This window comes from Rhipicephalus sanguineus, chromosome 4 (genome assembly GCF_013339695.2).
Source record: "Rhipicephalus sanguineus isolate Rsan-2018 chromosome 4, BIME_Rsan_1.4, whole genome shotgun sequence".
Taxonomy (NCBI): domain Eukaryota; kingdom Metazoa; phylum Arthropoda; class Arachnida; order Ixodida; family Ixodidae; genus Rhipicephalus; species Rhipicephalus sanguineus.
Window position 1 is genome coordinate 185997155 of NC_051179.1, and position 16265 is coordinate 186013419.

Sequence of the window (16265 nt, forward strand, 5' to 3'; positions counted from 1 at the left end):
AATCCGTGACGTCACGCGGGGAGATTTCGGCGCGAAATTTAAACATGAAACTTTGGCCTTGCTTTTCTCCTATATTAATAAACCTATGATGGCGAAATTAACGACATTAGAGTTCCCGGAGCACAATTTATCGATATAAGCCGATTCATTGTTTCTCTTTAGTGTCCCTTAAAGAGCGTGTCGCGAGTCGCAGAATAGCAATCCATGGCACTACGCCTCTGTTCGCAGGGTATTTCTGACGGTCATGCGCTGCGCAGCCAGCATGGCTGGCAGTTACAGGGCCGCCATGGGCGTAGCGAGGACAGCCAGCCCAAATCAGCAATGTTCGCACCGAAGTGTCTTTTCGATTGTGGAAAGGAATTCTTGAAAAAAATCTAAATAATTTCCGGCGCAGGTGGCTGTTTTGGTTGGCGGTACATGACAGTACGAAAAAATTTCAGGGGGAGGGGGGGCTGTAGCCTGGTAAGCCCCCCTCCCCCCTGTCTACGGCAGCTGTGGACAAATGTGAGGCTGCCATCCATGCGCGGCTACAACACCGCACTTCAGGAGACTATCCTGAGGTGGGCCGAGGTGGTAGAGGAGGCCTAACGCGTGTAGGATCCCTCGCCTTCTCGCAGCCCCTGTCCCTTAAAATGGGATAAATAAATTTGTTTCTCACTCTCCCTCAGCCTTTCGACAACCGGTTACGTGGATGGTACGGAGGGGCCCGCAAAGCAATGGACGCGGGCGACGCAGTGGCACCTGCCCTTCGATGGTTGCGTTTGGACAGCTATTCCTTCAACACGCGAGTTATCTCCGCGGCTATCGACCCAGCTGTTCAATTCGGCAGCAGCCGCCTAGGAAATGCCTCTGTCATGGAATAAACGATACGCATACATTCGGCGCTCGCCCGCTGAGCCTACCCTCGCCCCTACGATCTTGGTTGACGTTGTTCTCATTTGTGTACAACACGACAGTACCCTAAAGTGCTTCAGTAGAACGGCTCTTCAAGGCTGCCAACAAAGTGCTGATGAGAAAACAGATTTGTCTGTCGGATACCAACACTGAGATGAAACTCTTGCCGAGTTCAAATAAGGGACTTAGTAATACTAAGTTGAGAATATGTACCCTGGGCGTTATATTCCACTGATGCTGCAATATTAAATCAGTACTCATTAAACGCCCATGTATTGTTCCTTTCTATGTGGTTTCTTGTGCAAGAAATTTAATTATATGCAGGTGCAGGTAAGGAAACTTTTATCTGAACATCGGAAGCGCAGTATACGCATTTGAAGACCGAAGTGACAGTGCCACATGGGTTACACTTATCGGCGAGCACGAACGTTGCGTTTAGTCATGTCTCGAGTATGTCCGGTGCTCTCTCAAAAAGAAAATCGTCTAGAAGCGTTTCATTGGAATTTTTGTCTCCTTTTAACCAGTTGCGGCGATGTTCAAGTTCGTATAATACATATTTTGATGTGAGCTTCAAATTACTCACTTCATTTCGACTCAGGATTTGCCCGCACAATTTTTTAATTAAAAAAAAAAATAACATCGAATGTAGCGTTAATGTAACGACACGTTCCATTGTTGAGATTGTAACGGGAACGCGTTCCTAAGGGAACTCGTTTCAAAATTGAGAAAGAATGAGGAACGGACTTTTGTTCCTATTTCAGGGGACAAAACTGATATCAATCACTGACCAGTCACTACTTCCACCCACTGTGCAATCCAGAGCCTCTGCAATCAAGCATCTCGCTGGGTTAATTTCCTGGCATTTTTTTTCTGTGCCAGTTGGTACATGATGACAAAATGAAGGGTTCTAGCACGTTACAACGCTTCTTGTGCTCACATTGTAACGTGCTGGAACCCTTCAGATTGAATATAGTTTGCAAATTTTTCTTGCAGCTTGTTGTAGCGTAACGTTACATATCACTGCGCACCCAGTGTGCGCGCATTCCTGTGCGACCGATCACGTGGTTCTGCGCCTATACATGGTGCGCCTTCTAATAAACTTATCAGTTGCTTCTCGGTAGGCTGTCTGCTGCTCACGTTATTACACAGCTGACCACGGATATCCCCTTCAGCAGCGGTGGGTACGTTTGTGTACGCATCTTGTAGTGTCAACTTAATTGTGGCCAAAAGAAAGCAAGACACATTGCTCATTAGACGAATCAAACATTCTGCATAGTCAATATGACTTGACTTAACCTCAGTGTGCTGTGTATGGCGGTAACCGATCACTTTAGTGAAGGCACTACAATGTTCGAAGGGTTGTTCGACGTGCTGCATTCCAGAACCGATTCAAAAGTATTGCTTTTCATCTCTCGAAATGAATGAAACCAAAAACGAATTGTGCATACATTTGGAGCCATGATTACATTCTTTCATGTCAAAATGGAACGACTGACTGCAGAATAATGAAGTATTTGATTACATGCTAATTACAATTCAACAAAAACAACACACTGCTTCATTTTCTTTCTTGGATTGTAATACTGAGTGTCTTAGAATTATGGTATGTGAATTTGACATATTCGTAGACAGAGAACATAATTCGCGACATAGTTCATTCGAACATAGTTCACTGCACGAGCCTCATGCAGAGACCGGCGCTTTAACCACTCCCCCTGTATTGTGCCTTGTACTACATTCAAACTTAGCGGGCACGAGGTCAGCCAACTTGAAGGGAATTTTCTGGATTGAGATCATTTTTAGGTTTCACCAGGTGGAAATCAGAAGAATCATGCATTAATACACCTTTTATCAACTTATCTGATAAAGAGCTGAATCTATCATAAGCTGCTTTCAGCGCAAGAATATGTAACTTTACTGTCGCTTTGTTTTCACAGTGGTAAAAAGCTATTTGATAAGAGATTGGTTCACAAAAATGGAATTGCCGAAAGAAAAATTGGACTGTTTTGTAAGATATAATTATTTATGCGTGCAAGAAAAACATTGGCAGACATAAGTGCTTCAGGCGTCTGGTAGGGTAATGCTGCCTTCCAGTGTTGGCAAGCCTGGTGGTGGCACTTTAGGCAATATGGCTGACAGCCTGGCACTATAAGTAGCAAAACCTGACATATAAATTGTGCACTGCACAAACAGTTTTAATGCTCACTAAATTTAGACGAGATTAAACGGTGTTTTCAAATGCAGTTGTCTGCTCTGTGTACACTTTAAAAATGTTCCTTACTCAGACAAGTATGAGTAACCACAATTACTGCTCTGCTCGCTCGAAAAAACACAAAACCAAGAGGTAATAACGAGTACAGCACAGCTTGTTTGTTTTATTTTCATATTTCTAACTTCTTTCACCCTAAGTGCAGTATGATGCCTTCTCTGCTCTACGATGTGGCACCAAGAGTTCTGTGTCCCACATGGAGGATATCTATCGCACAACAGTTTGCACAATTTCTCAGAGCATGCCCCGAGTGATGACGCCTTCTGGACGCTCCTGCAAAGCTGACGTCTCGTCCACAGCTTCAATGCTGCGCATAAAGCGTGCGAGGGTAGCAAGGCCCTGCGTGTAATGAACATGCAAAACACCATGCTGCATTATGTGGAGCTGAGTGACAGCACACATTACAATGAAGTGACACAACAGCATTGACTTCTAAACAATCTATACTTTTACAGTGCAGAGCAATGAGCTAACAAGTAATTGTGCATGTAGATGCTACATGGCAGACAAGATATTTAAAGGGACCGACAACCAACTTTTGTGGTACCCCTTTTCTTGAGTGCAATGGGAAGCTTACTGGTCAGAGCTTCTAATCACATTGTGGTAACGCGGAGAACGCCGTAAAACATTTGTAATCAGAGTTTTTCGATCTGCGGCAATTATGCAGTCTTAATATCACATGCTGCAAACTGTGAGAGGTGAGCGCGATAGCGATTATACGCCAGCAGTGGTGACAACTTATGCCCTAAGTATGAAAAGGCAATGTTACATCTGCAAAGCCTGCGGTGCCGCGACTACTGCTTTCTAGCCTACTAAATTATTTTACAATAGTTATAGCGTTTTTCTGGGGCTTCTTATAGAAGTACTTTGGCCGTACACAGGTCGCTTTATCACTTTTTAGTCAAGCCAGGCCAAGCCATGCTTTCGAAAACGAAACAAGTCGTAGGATACACCAGCAGTGCTGTTCATGAAGTGGTAGCAATCCTCCAACAGAACGGTAAGTCGATGGCATTTTGCGAGCAGCAGCGCAAACTCGCGTGCTACTCTTCAAAAGTCCGATACGACGAGAGCAGACGAGAGTCGAGCTACGCGGGAAACGCCGCCGGACGCCGCGCGCATGCGCCGCAGCCTCCGTTTCCCTGGAAGCCACGAAAGCAGCGCCGCATCTCATGCTTTACTTCTTTTACCTCAGAAACAAACGGGAATTGACAATAACATACATATTCAAATTTTCAGCCCTCGTTCTGGTGCGTGTAAAAGCATTAGACTACGTACAACGAAGTGCTTAAGACTGCATACGTCTGGTTCATGGCGCTCAAGCTAGGCTGAAGGTAAACATTAGACAGAAGTCTGTCTGGTTGGGTGAGTAAACTGAGATAACTGATATTTATTCTCCAACCAAAGTTACGAAGACACGTAAAAACCCGACGTTTCGGAACCAGCTCGGTTCCTTCCTCAGGGGGGACTGCGGCGGCTTGGCAGCGGCCTCTTTAAGGCACTCTCGCGGCGGTTAACGACCCCACGCATTACCGAGCCCCAACTCCAACAATACCCCAACTCATGTCCGCGACTCCAGCCACTTCGTGCAGCTAGCATCAGAGGTGAGCATCGACGAAAACGAGAGCCTGGTCTCGTTCGACGTCGTATCTTTGTTCACCAATGTGCCGGTACCCTTATCTGTATCCTGTGCCCGTGCTGCTCTTGAGGGTGACGATGGCTTGAGTCAAAGGACCCCACTCACTATTGACGAACTCTGCCGCCTACTGGAATTCTGCCTGTCCAGCACGTATTTTTCCTACAAAGGAACAATCTTCAGGCAAAACAGTGGAACCGCAATGGGAGCCTCCATCTCCGTCACAATGGCAAACCTGACCATGGAACATATAGAAAGGGAAGCACTTGGCTCCTTCTCGCCGCGACCCAAGCTCTTTCTTCGCTACGTGGACGATTGCTTTTGTGTCGTGAAGACATCTGAAATCGAAAACTTCAGACTGCACCTAAATTCCGTTCACCCAGCCATACAGTTCACGGTCGAGTGTGAACGCGACCGCACCCTCCCCTTTCTCGACGTCCAGGTGGCAAGAAGGGCAGTGACTTGGAGTTCTCCGTTTAGAGGAAGCCGACGCACACCGGCCGGTACCTTCAATACGATTCGTCCCATCCCTCCACCCACAAGGCCTCCGTTGTGTCCACATTACTTCAGAGAGCCAAAAAGATATGTTCCACTGACACGGAACGCCGGAAAGAAGAGGCCCGCGTAATTGCGGACCTCAGAAAAAACGGTTATCCCAGAAATTTCATTCGATCCGTCGCCCGCCGCGCAGAGAAAAAGAGGTTACGCGACTCCCAGCCAGCATTGACGAACAGCTCTCCAAAACGCGTGTCGGTCCCATACGTCCAGGGAGCCAGCGAGGCGTTGGCTCGGATTTTTAGGAAAGAAGGCGTGCACATCGCGCACGTGCCTTCATGCACGCTGGGCCGCTTCCTTCCCCGCCCGAAAGACCGACCAACAAAAGACAGGGCGCCCGGCGTCGTTTACAAAATACCGTGTGCCGACTGCCCCTCGTCATACATCGGCGAGACCAAAAACTTCCCCGAACGGATTAGGCAACACGTCAACGACGTCCGTAAACTCAACAAAGAACGCAGCGCCGTCGCCGAGCACGCAGAGACGTTTGACCACAGAATAGACTTCAACGGAACCGCCATCCTCGAAAGTGAAACCAAGTGGAGGAGGAGGTTACTACTGGAGTCGTGGCATATACAGAGGACCACTCAAAATATCAACCGTTCACTCGGAACTCTCCCCCCGGTGTATGCGCATGGGCTACGCTCCTCGGTAATGCGTGGGGTCGTTAACCGCCGCGAGAGTGCCTTAAAGAGGCCGCTGCCAAGCCGCCGCAGTCCCCCCTGAGGAAGGAACCGAGCTGGTTCCGAAACGTCGGGTTTTTACGTGTCTTCGTAACTTTGGTTGGAGAATAAATATCAGTTATCTCAAGCTAGGCTGCGCGGCATACCGGTTTTCGTTACTTTTAAACGCGATTTAAAAATATAAATCCTACTCAGATTGCGAAAAGTATTCTGGAATCTGTCACTATAATTCACGGCCTTTTCATTTCCACCAGGATCTAATCACCCGTTCTGGCCAGTTGTCGGTCCCTTTAAATAAGCAGCGCAATCTGCTTCTTACAGATACGAGAAACTACACAGTATGCCACACATTTCAATAATCTGTAAGGATCGTGCCAGTGCTGCGTACAGCATAGGCGTACAAAGAACTGTCATCCAGCCATTTGCAGCGTGAAGCTACAAGGAAATCCATATGGTCTTACAGATAGCTTCCCAACTGACAAAAAGATGTGTCTTCATCTGGGGTTTGAATTCCGAGCTCTACCATCTCAGCTAACCGGAGGCTAGCGAACCGCACAGTTACGGAGAATTAATCACTGACTATTTTTTAAATAAGGGCACAGGATAGGACAAGATAAAAAAAAAATGACTTTGGAAAGTGTATCCCTTTGTGCATATTTTTCATACTGACATTTGTTAGGTTTCTCTCTCTCTCTCTCTTTTTTTTTGGCTGAAAAACAGTTTTTCCGAGGCAAGCAGTGAGAGATGCTGTGCGCGTTTTTTGTTCTTTTTTTGCGCATGTTCTTTGGAGCGCGTCTGTCAGAACACTATCAGTTCCTAGCTGTATTATTGCACCTTGTGTCTAATACCGTGCCTGTCAATAAGTTACGATGCCACGGGCAGAAAAGGTCTTTAGCAAGCGTAAATTTCACGGCAACCAATGCAGTTTGCTTGCAAACACAAATGAATGCCCGGGTCTTATTGAGGTGGCAAACACTGAACCAACAAGCTCTTCAACACTGAAGTATTTTAGCCTTTTCAGTGTCATTCCTGGAGGAGAATGGCGAGCAGGGTGACAACAGCTATGCTCTGATGGACATGGATATTATTTTGTGAAGTAATTAGACCGAATTGCACGTGCAGGCTGTGCAGCTGAAGTATTGAGCCCATCTAATTGCATCACCGCATCTTTGTTGTCCTTGTTTGGGATTCACAGATTGTGACACTGAATGCTGTTCTTTCATTTAATGATGGCAGTATTGCACGTGCCAACGCTTGAAAATCATTAGGATTGAAACCTGGCTGCAATACAGTCAATTTGCTGAAAGAAGTTGGCCACAATCGATAATACTTTGCGGACACACCTGTACGACAGCTCACAAAAGAAGCAGGGCAAGCAAGACAACAAGCTGAAAAGTGAGAAAATGACTTCTGTAATGATTACCAAGCTGGTGGCAACGTAATAAATTATTCGAACTGTGTCCGTGGCAACAAATGTTCGCTCTTCATCTGTTGCTTGCCTTAAACTCACTTATTTGAAAACTATATTTTTGATTATTTAGATACCATTATATCCCATGGATTCCAAGATAACCAGTTGATATTTTTTCCTTGTCATCTACATAACTGTACACAACTGCAACTGTGCCAGAACTGAAATCATATACCTCACAGTTTTTGTGTTCCGAATTTTCAAATGTGCAAATTAAGTCAAAATTTAGGTCCTAGGGGAAACAATTTCACCAAAGTAGTAATTTTAGTCAACTTTTGATTAATCTGCTACAGGTAAAAGAGTGCAATATTTGTAATAAAATCATTTACACATTATGTGGATGCCTCTTAGTCACTGAGGAAACGGTTCCTCAACTTGGTCAATGCATGGGAAGTGTAGAGCTTACCATGCGCCCTAAAACGATTGCTCCACCTAGAGGACTTCTGCAGGACTGATTTGCAAACACACACTTATGCAAACTTAGGCGTTGCTATCACCCACTGTAAAGCTGTTCTTGCCTCATGGTGCCCGTGCATCATAGTTAGCCTAGTCACATCCGAGCGAGAATTGTCACTGTGCTCCCGAGATGACGCTAGTGGCGCTAGCAAGACAACAAACACTGAAGGTTGACGCTAGTGGCGCTAGCCACTAGCGTCAAGCGCCATCTCGGGAGCACAGTGGCAATAATAATGCCGACCAAGTGAAAGCCAGGTATGTTTTTTTATCAATCGATTGTATAGCTCGGCACAACATGACGTCACTCAGCTAGCCTCAGAAAACCAACTTCCTCCGACATTCCCTTCCCTTTCTCTGAGGCCTCTCTGTGCTGAAGCAAGAGCATTCTCGCAGTGCTTCCAGACTATCGTTTGCGCATGCGCCGGGATGCCTGGAAGATGGCGATCCACTTCAAGTCGAGCTTCCGCGAAGGTGTCCGAGAGTGCGTTCGACGAGGGACTGCATGATATCAAAAACTTAGTTTTCCTTTTACAGCGAAGCGGTATATGGCTAGGTAATTTTGTTTGTACGCCGAAAATTCCGTAGTGGCCTCTAGGAAGCAGTACAAAAAAAAAAAAAAAAAAAAAAAAAAAAAAAAAAAAAAAAAGAGAAGAAGAAGAAGAAGAAGAAGAAAGAAAGCTAACAGGCTTCTTTATGCATTCGCCTAAGACGACTCAAAAGTGAAAGCCATCTTCTTTTGCTTTTCACTCGATGTATTAATCCCCCCCCCCTGAAAGCTTTCTGCACCTAACGTTGTTTTACACCGCCTCCAGCATTGGAGGCATTGCAAGCTTTCTGCACCACACAAGTGATCGGTGCACCGATCACCACCGCGGCGGACCCTTTGACTGGTGTTATGCGCTGTTTAGGTAAACATGAATCCCAACCAACTAGCCGAAGTCTCCCTTTACCTGAGATACCAGTGTTCAAAGCTATGAAGGGTTCCTTGTACGAGTGAAAAAAAAATGAATTTTGCATGCCATTTTGGCAGAATCTTAAACACTGTTTCCGAGACTCCCTGGTTCTTGAAAAGGATCTGCTGCAGAATGCACCTTCTAAACTGTAAGACACAGTGTGCAGCATGTAACCAGGATGTCGGAACGAAACGTTTCGTTTTTTTTTTTCGATCCACTGCAACAAGTTCCGTTCCGTTTCTGTTCCGGAACGAAAAAAAAAAATGTTCCGTAACGGCTCGTAATGGTGTTTATTTGTATGCAAAAATTTGAATTGAAGTAATCATAAAAACATTGGATTTGTGGTATAGTTACTTGCACTCCTCTTAAGTGGGAAAGGGGTAAAGAGCGTTCTTCCCACGTCCTTCAGAGGAGCGGAAGTAACTGTACCATGAATTCCTACCAACTAGCACAAACCATACTATCAAGTCATACTATTTATTTTCTCAATGTCTATTCCCAATTTTTTTAGTGGCCCCATTGCTTCGTGTCAAGGGATTGAGCACGATCTCAGAAGCAGCACATCATTGAGTGAACTCTCTGATGTGCGAGACCGCTATTCTGATAAAATAAAATTCTGATTCTGATTCTGAAAAAAAAAAAAATCACCAGGCCTGCGCGGAACACACAGCACAGTCATAGCGAAAGCTGGAAGAGCGGCCTTTCTAGAGCCCTTTGTAAACTCTCTAACGGGCAACTAATAAAAGTACACATGCAAGGTACCCACTATGCTACAAATCATTTTTTCCGAAGTAGGGAAGCACCCACTATGCCACTTTTCGTCATTCTTCGGAGAATTGTGGTGCCCACTACACATCTGTAAGGCATTATGCGCACTTTGTGCTGTGGCTGATGACGATGAAGAATTATGGCTCAGCCCTTTGTAATGGGTTGGAAGCATTCAACGACCCACTCATCATGGCAAAATTCGATTTGTGTGATGCGTTATTTTACTCTTCTGCCACGCTATATTACATATGTTAACAGATTACTAGCCCGACATGACGCCTGTATAGACTACTTTTGCGGAGGTGTTACAAGCACCAACGTGGCTCTGTGATAGAATACCCGACTGCCACGCAAAAGGCGCGGGTTCAAATCCCATCCAATTCTAGAAATTTGTTTCTCATTTCGTTTTTTCTTATTTCACGCGATAGCGGTTATGGACACTGGCGGCGGCAGACAACTATGGCGCCAAATCCAGCTGTTGTGATCTCATAATGGCCTTTGCTTATCAAACTTCAGCGTCGAGAATGCCCTCTCCATGCTGGCCTGCATAACAGGCATGCAAAAGCCGACTTGCATTAATACTATAAACATCCCTGGTTGCCACTGTTTTCGTTTTTTTGCACAATTTGAACATATCTTTGCTTTGGAATTCCTGCCTGAGGTAGGCGCCAATACTGTGCCATGAGGTATGCATAATTCCTCACATTGTATGACCTCAGTTGTTCCGGAGTGCCAAGTTTTCTCGTGAACCAAAAAATGATTTTAAATATTTCGGTTACATTTTCGTTCCGGTCAAAAATATTGTTTGTTTCATTTTTTTTTTCATTCTGTTCTAGCACACTGCTTGTAACACACCCAAGAAAAGGAAAATCAGTACATGCACTATGATTACACGCGGTCACCTTGAATGTGCGAGGCTCCGTGTAGGCTAGGTCAGCCAACATATGACGATCCAAGGCAAGGCGGCACTGCAATGGAAAGAATACTGCAACGCTTTATGCTAAACAACGGGCAGCTCACCCTAACCGTTCATCCGCTCCACTCGATAAATCGTTCTATTAACCACTAACAAGCCTGTCCATAATGTCATTTTTGCACTAAATCAAAGTGGACCAGGACACAAGAATCGTAACATGCCTTCTGTGTCCCTGTCCGCTTTGATTTGATGCAAAAACGACGTTACGGATCAGCGACACCAATTAGCCCAAACCCCTACCCTACTAAATCTGTCCAAAAAGCCAGTCTGGGAAAAAGCACAGTGCATCTTTGCGAGACAGCTATAAATATTCCAGAAACTACTACAGTGCAAACAGTCTTTGCTGAGTGACACAAGCGGGTCCTAGAATGTGACCACTGACTTTAGATCAGATGCACAGTGTTCAGGATGAAGTGACCTAGCCATTAGAAACTGTGAGGAACAGTTCGACAAAACAGCTGTGGCAGTATATGCAAATAAGTTAAGCAAATACATACTGCCCCTGTTACACATCTTCTGATCATTTCGTAACCACACTTAATCCTTTGAGGGTCAAAGATGTACATATACATCATTGCATGCATGTTTAAAATGCACGCCTTCTCTATCATTTCTCTTGCTTGGGATGTGTTGCCACACTGTGGGAATACGTGGAATCGTTTTCCTGCGCCGATGTGTCTCTTTTTTTTAATGCGTTACTGCAGCTGTGCGCCAGCTGGTTTCGGTTTCGTTCTTCGGCCTGTTTCTGCTTGTTGCGCCCGTAAAACCGATGGCTTTCTGGTTTAGAATCTTTCAAAAGGTGACCAATTTGTTATTCTCTTATTTATTGCTCCCTGGTATGCGATTATACCTGTTTCGGTGCAGGTGCTGACTAACACAAACGATGTTGCTGAGGTTGCATTTCCCGTTTCAGGGACTCACAAGAACCGCTTCCGTCATGTTGGCAATAAGACGAATGATTATTATAGGTTTCAGACTTGTTCTTGCTTTCCGGACGTGCTCATAACTACACAGTTTTCTTCAGTGCACTCACCCGCGCAGTTTGCTTGCGCTATGGAAGTGTGTGTCGATTTCTCTGCTGCAAACGAGTCTAGCGGCCATCCCTCCGAATTGCCGCTCGACTGCTGAATCAGAATCTGATTCAGTAAATGTCAGCCCATCATATGAGGAGTTACGAGTTAAGGCTCAGATGTTGATGAGTGAGCGAGATTTCAAAAGCGCGCGTGGCGAGACAATGCTGACTGAATCAAAAGTGGCTTTTCTTCCCCCGTGTTTCCACTTAACGCCACTTCATGCAATCTACACAGACATTCATTTCAATGCATAGTTTTTTAACAGTAGTACAGGTTTTTTGTTTAGAATTTATTTTACTGTTACTCGCTAATAAACCGTGTATTATGGGTATTGTGCTTGCTCCATCCCGCAGCACGTGGCGCTATCTCTAGATAGCCAGTGGGCGTGGTTCCCACAGTATGTAAAACACAAATGAGTTGCTTATCACTTTATGGTCACCCCAAAAAATTTTAGTGAATTTTTTTTCTTAAGCAGATTCATCTGAAGAATTTAATTCCACAATAAAATAAATACACAGTGGGGGGACGCATTTTGTGAAAAAAAAAAAACCCTCAAAGGGTTAAATCTAACAGCAGCATTTCTTATAACTTACCCTACATTCTTAACTTTGAATTTCAAAATGAAGGCAGCTTGCACCTGCTTGAATGCAGAATGACAAGATTTCTGCAACAGCAACAGTGATAAGCTACACAATGGAACATTCAAATCTAACTTCGGTTGCCAGTACCTGTATATTGCTGAAATTCAAATACTGTATAGCCTTGATTAGGTGCATGCTCATTTCTTTTCGAAGAACAGCTGCTACATGAAGCCCTAGCATTGACATTACTTCTTAAATGTTGCATGAAACCAGCTTTACTAGATAGATGGTGAGCAGACAACTTCTTACTGATCTACGTACACTCTCATAACCACGATGCTGGCACTGTATTCTATGCAAACTTCACTCAAGAAAAGCTGGTGCGTTGTATGCTAAGATTATTGCACCATTGTAACATGCTCAGTTTACCATTAAGCTTGTTTTTTTTGTATGTATTTGCTTAAGCTCGAAGCAATGAAGAGGATCTTTTATCTCATGTGCCTTAATAAGTGCCATTAATCATGCACACCATCTAAATGACAACCATGTCCGTGACCAGGGGTGACAGTGAAATCATCAATGCAGTGGAGCAACTGTGCCCATAGTGAGGTCATTCTATTACTGGGAAAGGTGTTGCAGGTCTGCTTTAAAATGACTCTCACTTGCTGGGTTTTGCATAATGGATGCTAAGTGACTGCACAATTTTGCTTATGCCCACAGCACAACACATTTGCCACCATGGCAGCCAAGAACAGGAGGCTCACCTTGGCCAGGTTGATGTAAAATGGTTCATAGGAAATGCCATGTTCGAGGGATGCTGCTTCTGTGCGAATCTTCCATATCTGCGCAGAGAGACACATTTTCATGTTTGACCCTGTCAGCATCAGTTGACAACAGAAAGGCTGCACATGCTAATGGTATGCTAATCTGCTGAGCGTTCCTATAGCACATTTAGCATTTGCCTGCTTCTTTAGGAGCCTCGTGCTCCAAGGTTGCAGCACTCGCAGATGCATTCCAAGAGAGAATGCCCATCGGAGTATTGTCAACAACCACAACAGGCGGCGAATGATGCATGCTGGTGGACCCATCGCCATGGCAGCAATTGGGCAACATCCTCCCTGCCGTTTTGTCTGTGCGTCCAAGTTCCCCCACTTTCGGGGTCTTTACCATTTGCCTTTCGCTCGCTCCCCCAAAACCCAAGTGCCATTTCCCTGCACACAACAGACCTGTTTTTACTTGTCGATAATAGCCAGTCTACTTTCTACTCTATAGCTGTCAAGGCGCATACTTCTCATCTCTGTTCAACCGAACTCCCAGCACAATCACTTACACTGCTGGCATATCTGAAGCAGCAGCACAGTGGTGGTGAATGCGCACCTACTTATTACAACATGTTTGTTTACAAGAGGTGCCAACCCACAGGGCTGAGCTGTATCAAAGATACTTTCATAAATCCTTGTTGGTTATTTTGCATCACGATGCGCTTGGCAGGATGTATATCTGTACCTTTGTTTCGAGTATGTACAGTCGATCCAAAATATATAGAAATCAAAGGGGATCACAAAACAATTTAGTATATCAATAAATCAAAATGCAAAATGTGCTCATTTAAGGCTTCTCTTAACACAATGCAGGTCCTGGAACGGTTTGCCAAAATTACGACAAGCAGAAACTTGCCAATTTCCCCCCAACATGCAAAAGCACCATGTGACAACATGCTCTCTTGCAAATTACTACTCTTTGTTCCACATGAAAATAGTCCGCAAGCTTGTCTTGCTTCTTGTGCACTGTCAAGTTTATCAAGCCATCCTCAATATCACTAAGGCCCTGCAAATAAGCAAATCCAGCACCTTCCACAGTGATGAATGATGCTGAACTACAGTTCACTGTAGCTAAAGGCCAATACAAGCATGGTGCAATGTTGTTTAGTGGTGGCGACAGCATCTTGACCACTGCTTGGCTCCTCTTCCATGGCACTGGCGATGTCAGCCATCATCTCGGCATAAGCACTGGTGAAGTTGCTTGCTGTACTCCCATCCGACATGGAGCCCAGAAATGCTGATAACTGATGAAATTCATTGAGGTACTCTATGCCGCTGTGTGCAGTCTCAATGCACCCAAAGTCGCCACCTGGCACCCAAGCCCATTTTGCGAGAATGGTTCACGACCCTGCTTTGCTTGACGCTGTTCCAAGTACCAGTCACCATTTGTCGCCCCGAAGAGGTTAATTTTTAATTTGGCTCACAACAGAAGGTTCATCAAGAGCGAAGCAAGAAGTGCACAAGTCGATAATGTCACAAGAAGACGACCACACTACAACAGAACAACAAGGCCCCTTTGTCGATCTTAGTGGTCACATGCTCTTGGCAATGGCACTTGCGGCTTTGTAGCAGGCAGCCACTGTTTTGGTATGGCAAGGGAGAAAAAAAAAAAAGAAAAAAAAAGCTGTGATTGCATAAAACCGTGGATGTTTACTGTTTTTACTGTTTTAGTTAGTTCATGCATTATGTATACAGCGTGTTTCTGTTTGACCGCTGTGAAGCTGCCCAGTGTATGAGGTGGCCAGGTTCCCCTTTTTTGCCTGGTCATCCTCGCAACCTTGTTGTCAATAAACTCAATTCAGTAAAGCAAAAGCATGGCGAAGATCTGTACCTGTTAAACAAAAAATATGTTGTCACTACTGGGCCGTGAATCTTGAAGGCCATGTTTTTGGGGACTACATGTCATAGTGTGCAGACTGCCACGGGATGCACACAGTGCGTCGAAGCATCCAGTACAGATTACAGCCTTCTGAATCACAAGTTACAGCAAACAACCACTTCGCTGCCAACGAATAATGAAGTAGCAGCTAATCCATGCATTCACGGTTTTTCTCATCGTCTCAAATGCATCTGTAAACATGCCAAGGTTAAAGTTGTTTTCTCTGCACCTAATAAACTGCATTCTTCGTGCAGATTGACTGGTGTGTGTGCCCCTGAGAAAAGTGAGTGCAGTAAGAAGCATCAAACCACTTTCGTTGACTGTGCTAAAGCTACAGTCTACTATCTCCGTTCACTTGTGGTAACAATTATGTTGGTCAAAGTGGACGATGCCTTAATGATAGGCTTCGGGAGCATCGTTACCACATGTCTGAAATGAGAGGAGGGTTTTTAGATGCACACTGTAGATCTTGCACTGTAATGACCATGTGTGATGCAGTTTACAATGAGTGTTCAGTTGCGAGCAGAAGTGGAAATCAGTTAACCCGCGGGATTATTGAGGTGGAATTGATTTACAGGTTAGGTGGCGCCTGTGTTTCAAAACCGCCAATTGTTCTTTCTAGGAAAGAGCTCTATGTTTCTTGTGCCGTGATAGGAATTCTGTGCGGACGGCGCACACGTGATGTGTGATGGATTTTTAGCCATATATGTGGTTGCTTGTTTCCAAATAAAATATCGTTGTAAGTCAGAATCCGTGTGTGTCAAGCCCATAGGTCGGCGAAAAATGTGGAGCTCACTCAGACTCACTCACGAGACATATCTTACCCTTAGGGCTCACTCGGACTCAAACTCACCAAGCCTTTCCTCATCCGGACTCACTCGGACTCAGACTCACTATAATTTTTCTCAACCGGACTCACTCGGACTCAGACTTACCAAAATATATTTCACCCAGACTCACTCAGACTCAGACTCGATCTGAGTCTGAGTGAGTCGACTCATGAGTCTGCTAGCCTATAATTAGCCTTTCTCAACCATAATGTCAATGCTCTTTAACGGCAATATCTCGCACAATCGGTGCGCTACTTAGCGCATTTTGATCTCGTAGCTTCAAAGACGAGTTATCTGAGTTTGCAGTTCAATAAGGATCTTTTTATTGAAAGAGATGACTCACACGTGATATTTTGATCAGTAACTTCCCGTGAAGAACTTTGCGGGGGTAGGTCAAGGCATGTCCTCCCCTTCTCCCTCCTC

The 16265-nt window shown here is 44.9% G+C and overlaps 1 protein-coding gene across 1 annotated transcript in view; it reads right to left on the minus strand.

Annotated features, from left to right (window-relative positions):
* Positions 1 to 3382: 3382 nt before the first annotated feature.
* LOC119390963 (50S ribosomal protein L20) overlaps positions 3383 to 16265 on the minus strand; it is a 31657-nt gene continuing 18774 nt past the window's right edge. The window contains exons 3-5 of the mRNA XM_037658676.2: positions 13077 to 13154; positions 10585 to 10650; positions 3383 to 3502 (exon numbers count right to left, since the gene is read on the minus strand). Of these exons, the coding sequence (XP_037514604.1) occupies positions 3398 to 3502; positions 10585 to 10650; positions 13077 to 13154 (249 nt within the window). The 3' untranslated portion in view covers positions 3383 to 3397. The remainder of the gene's footprint in view (positions 3503 to 10584; positions 10651 to 13076; positions 13155 to 16265) is intronic.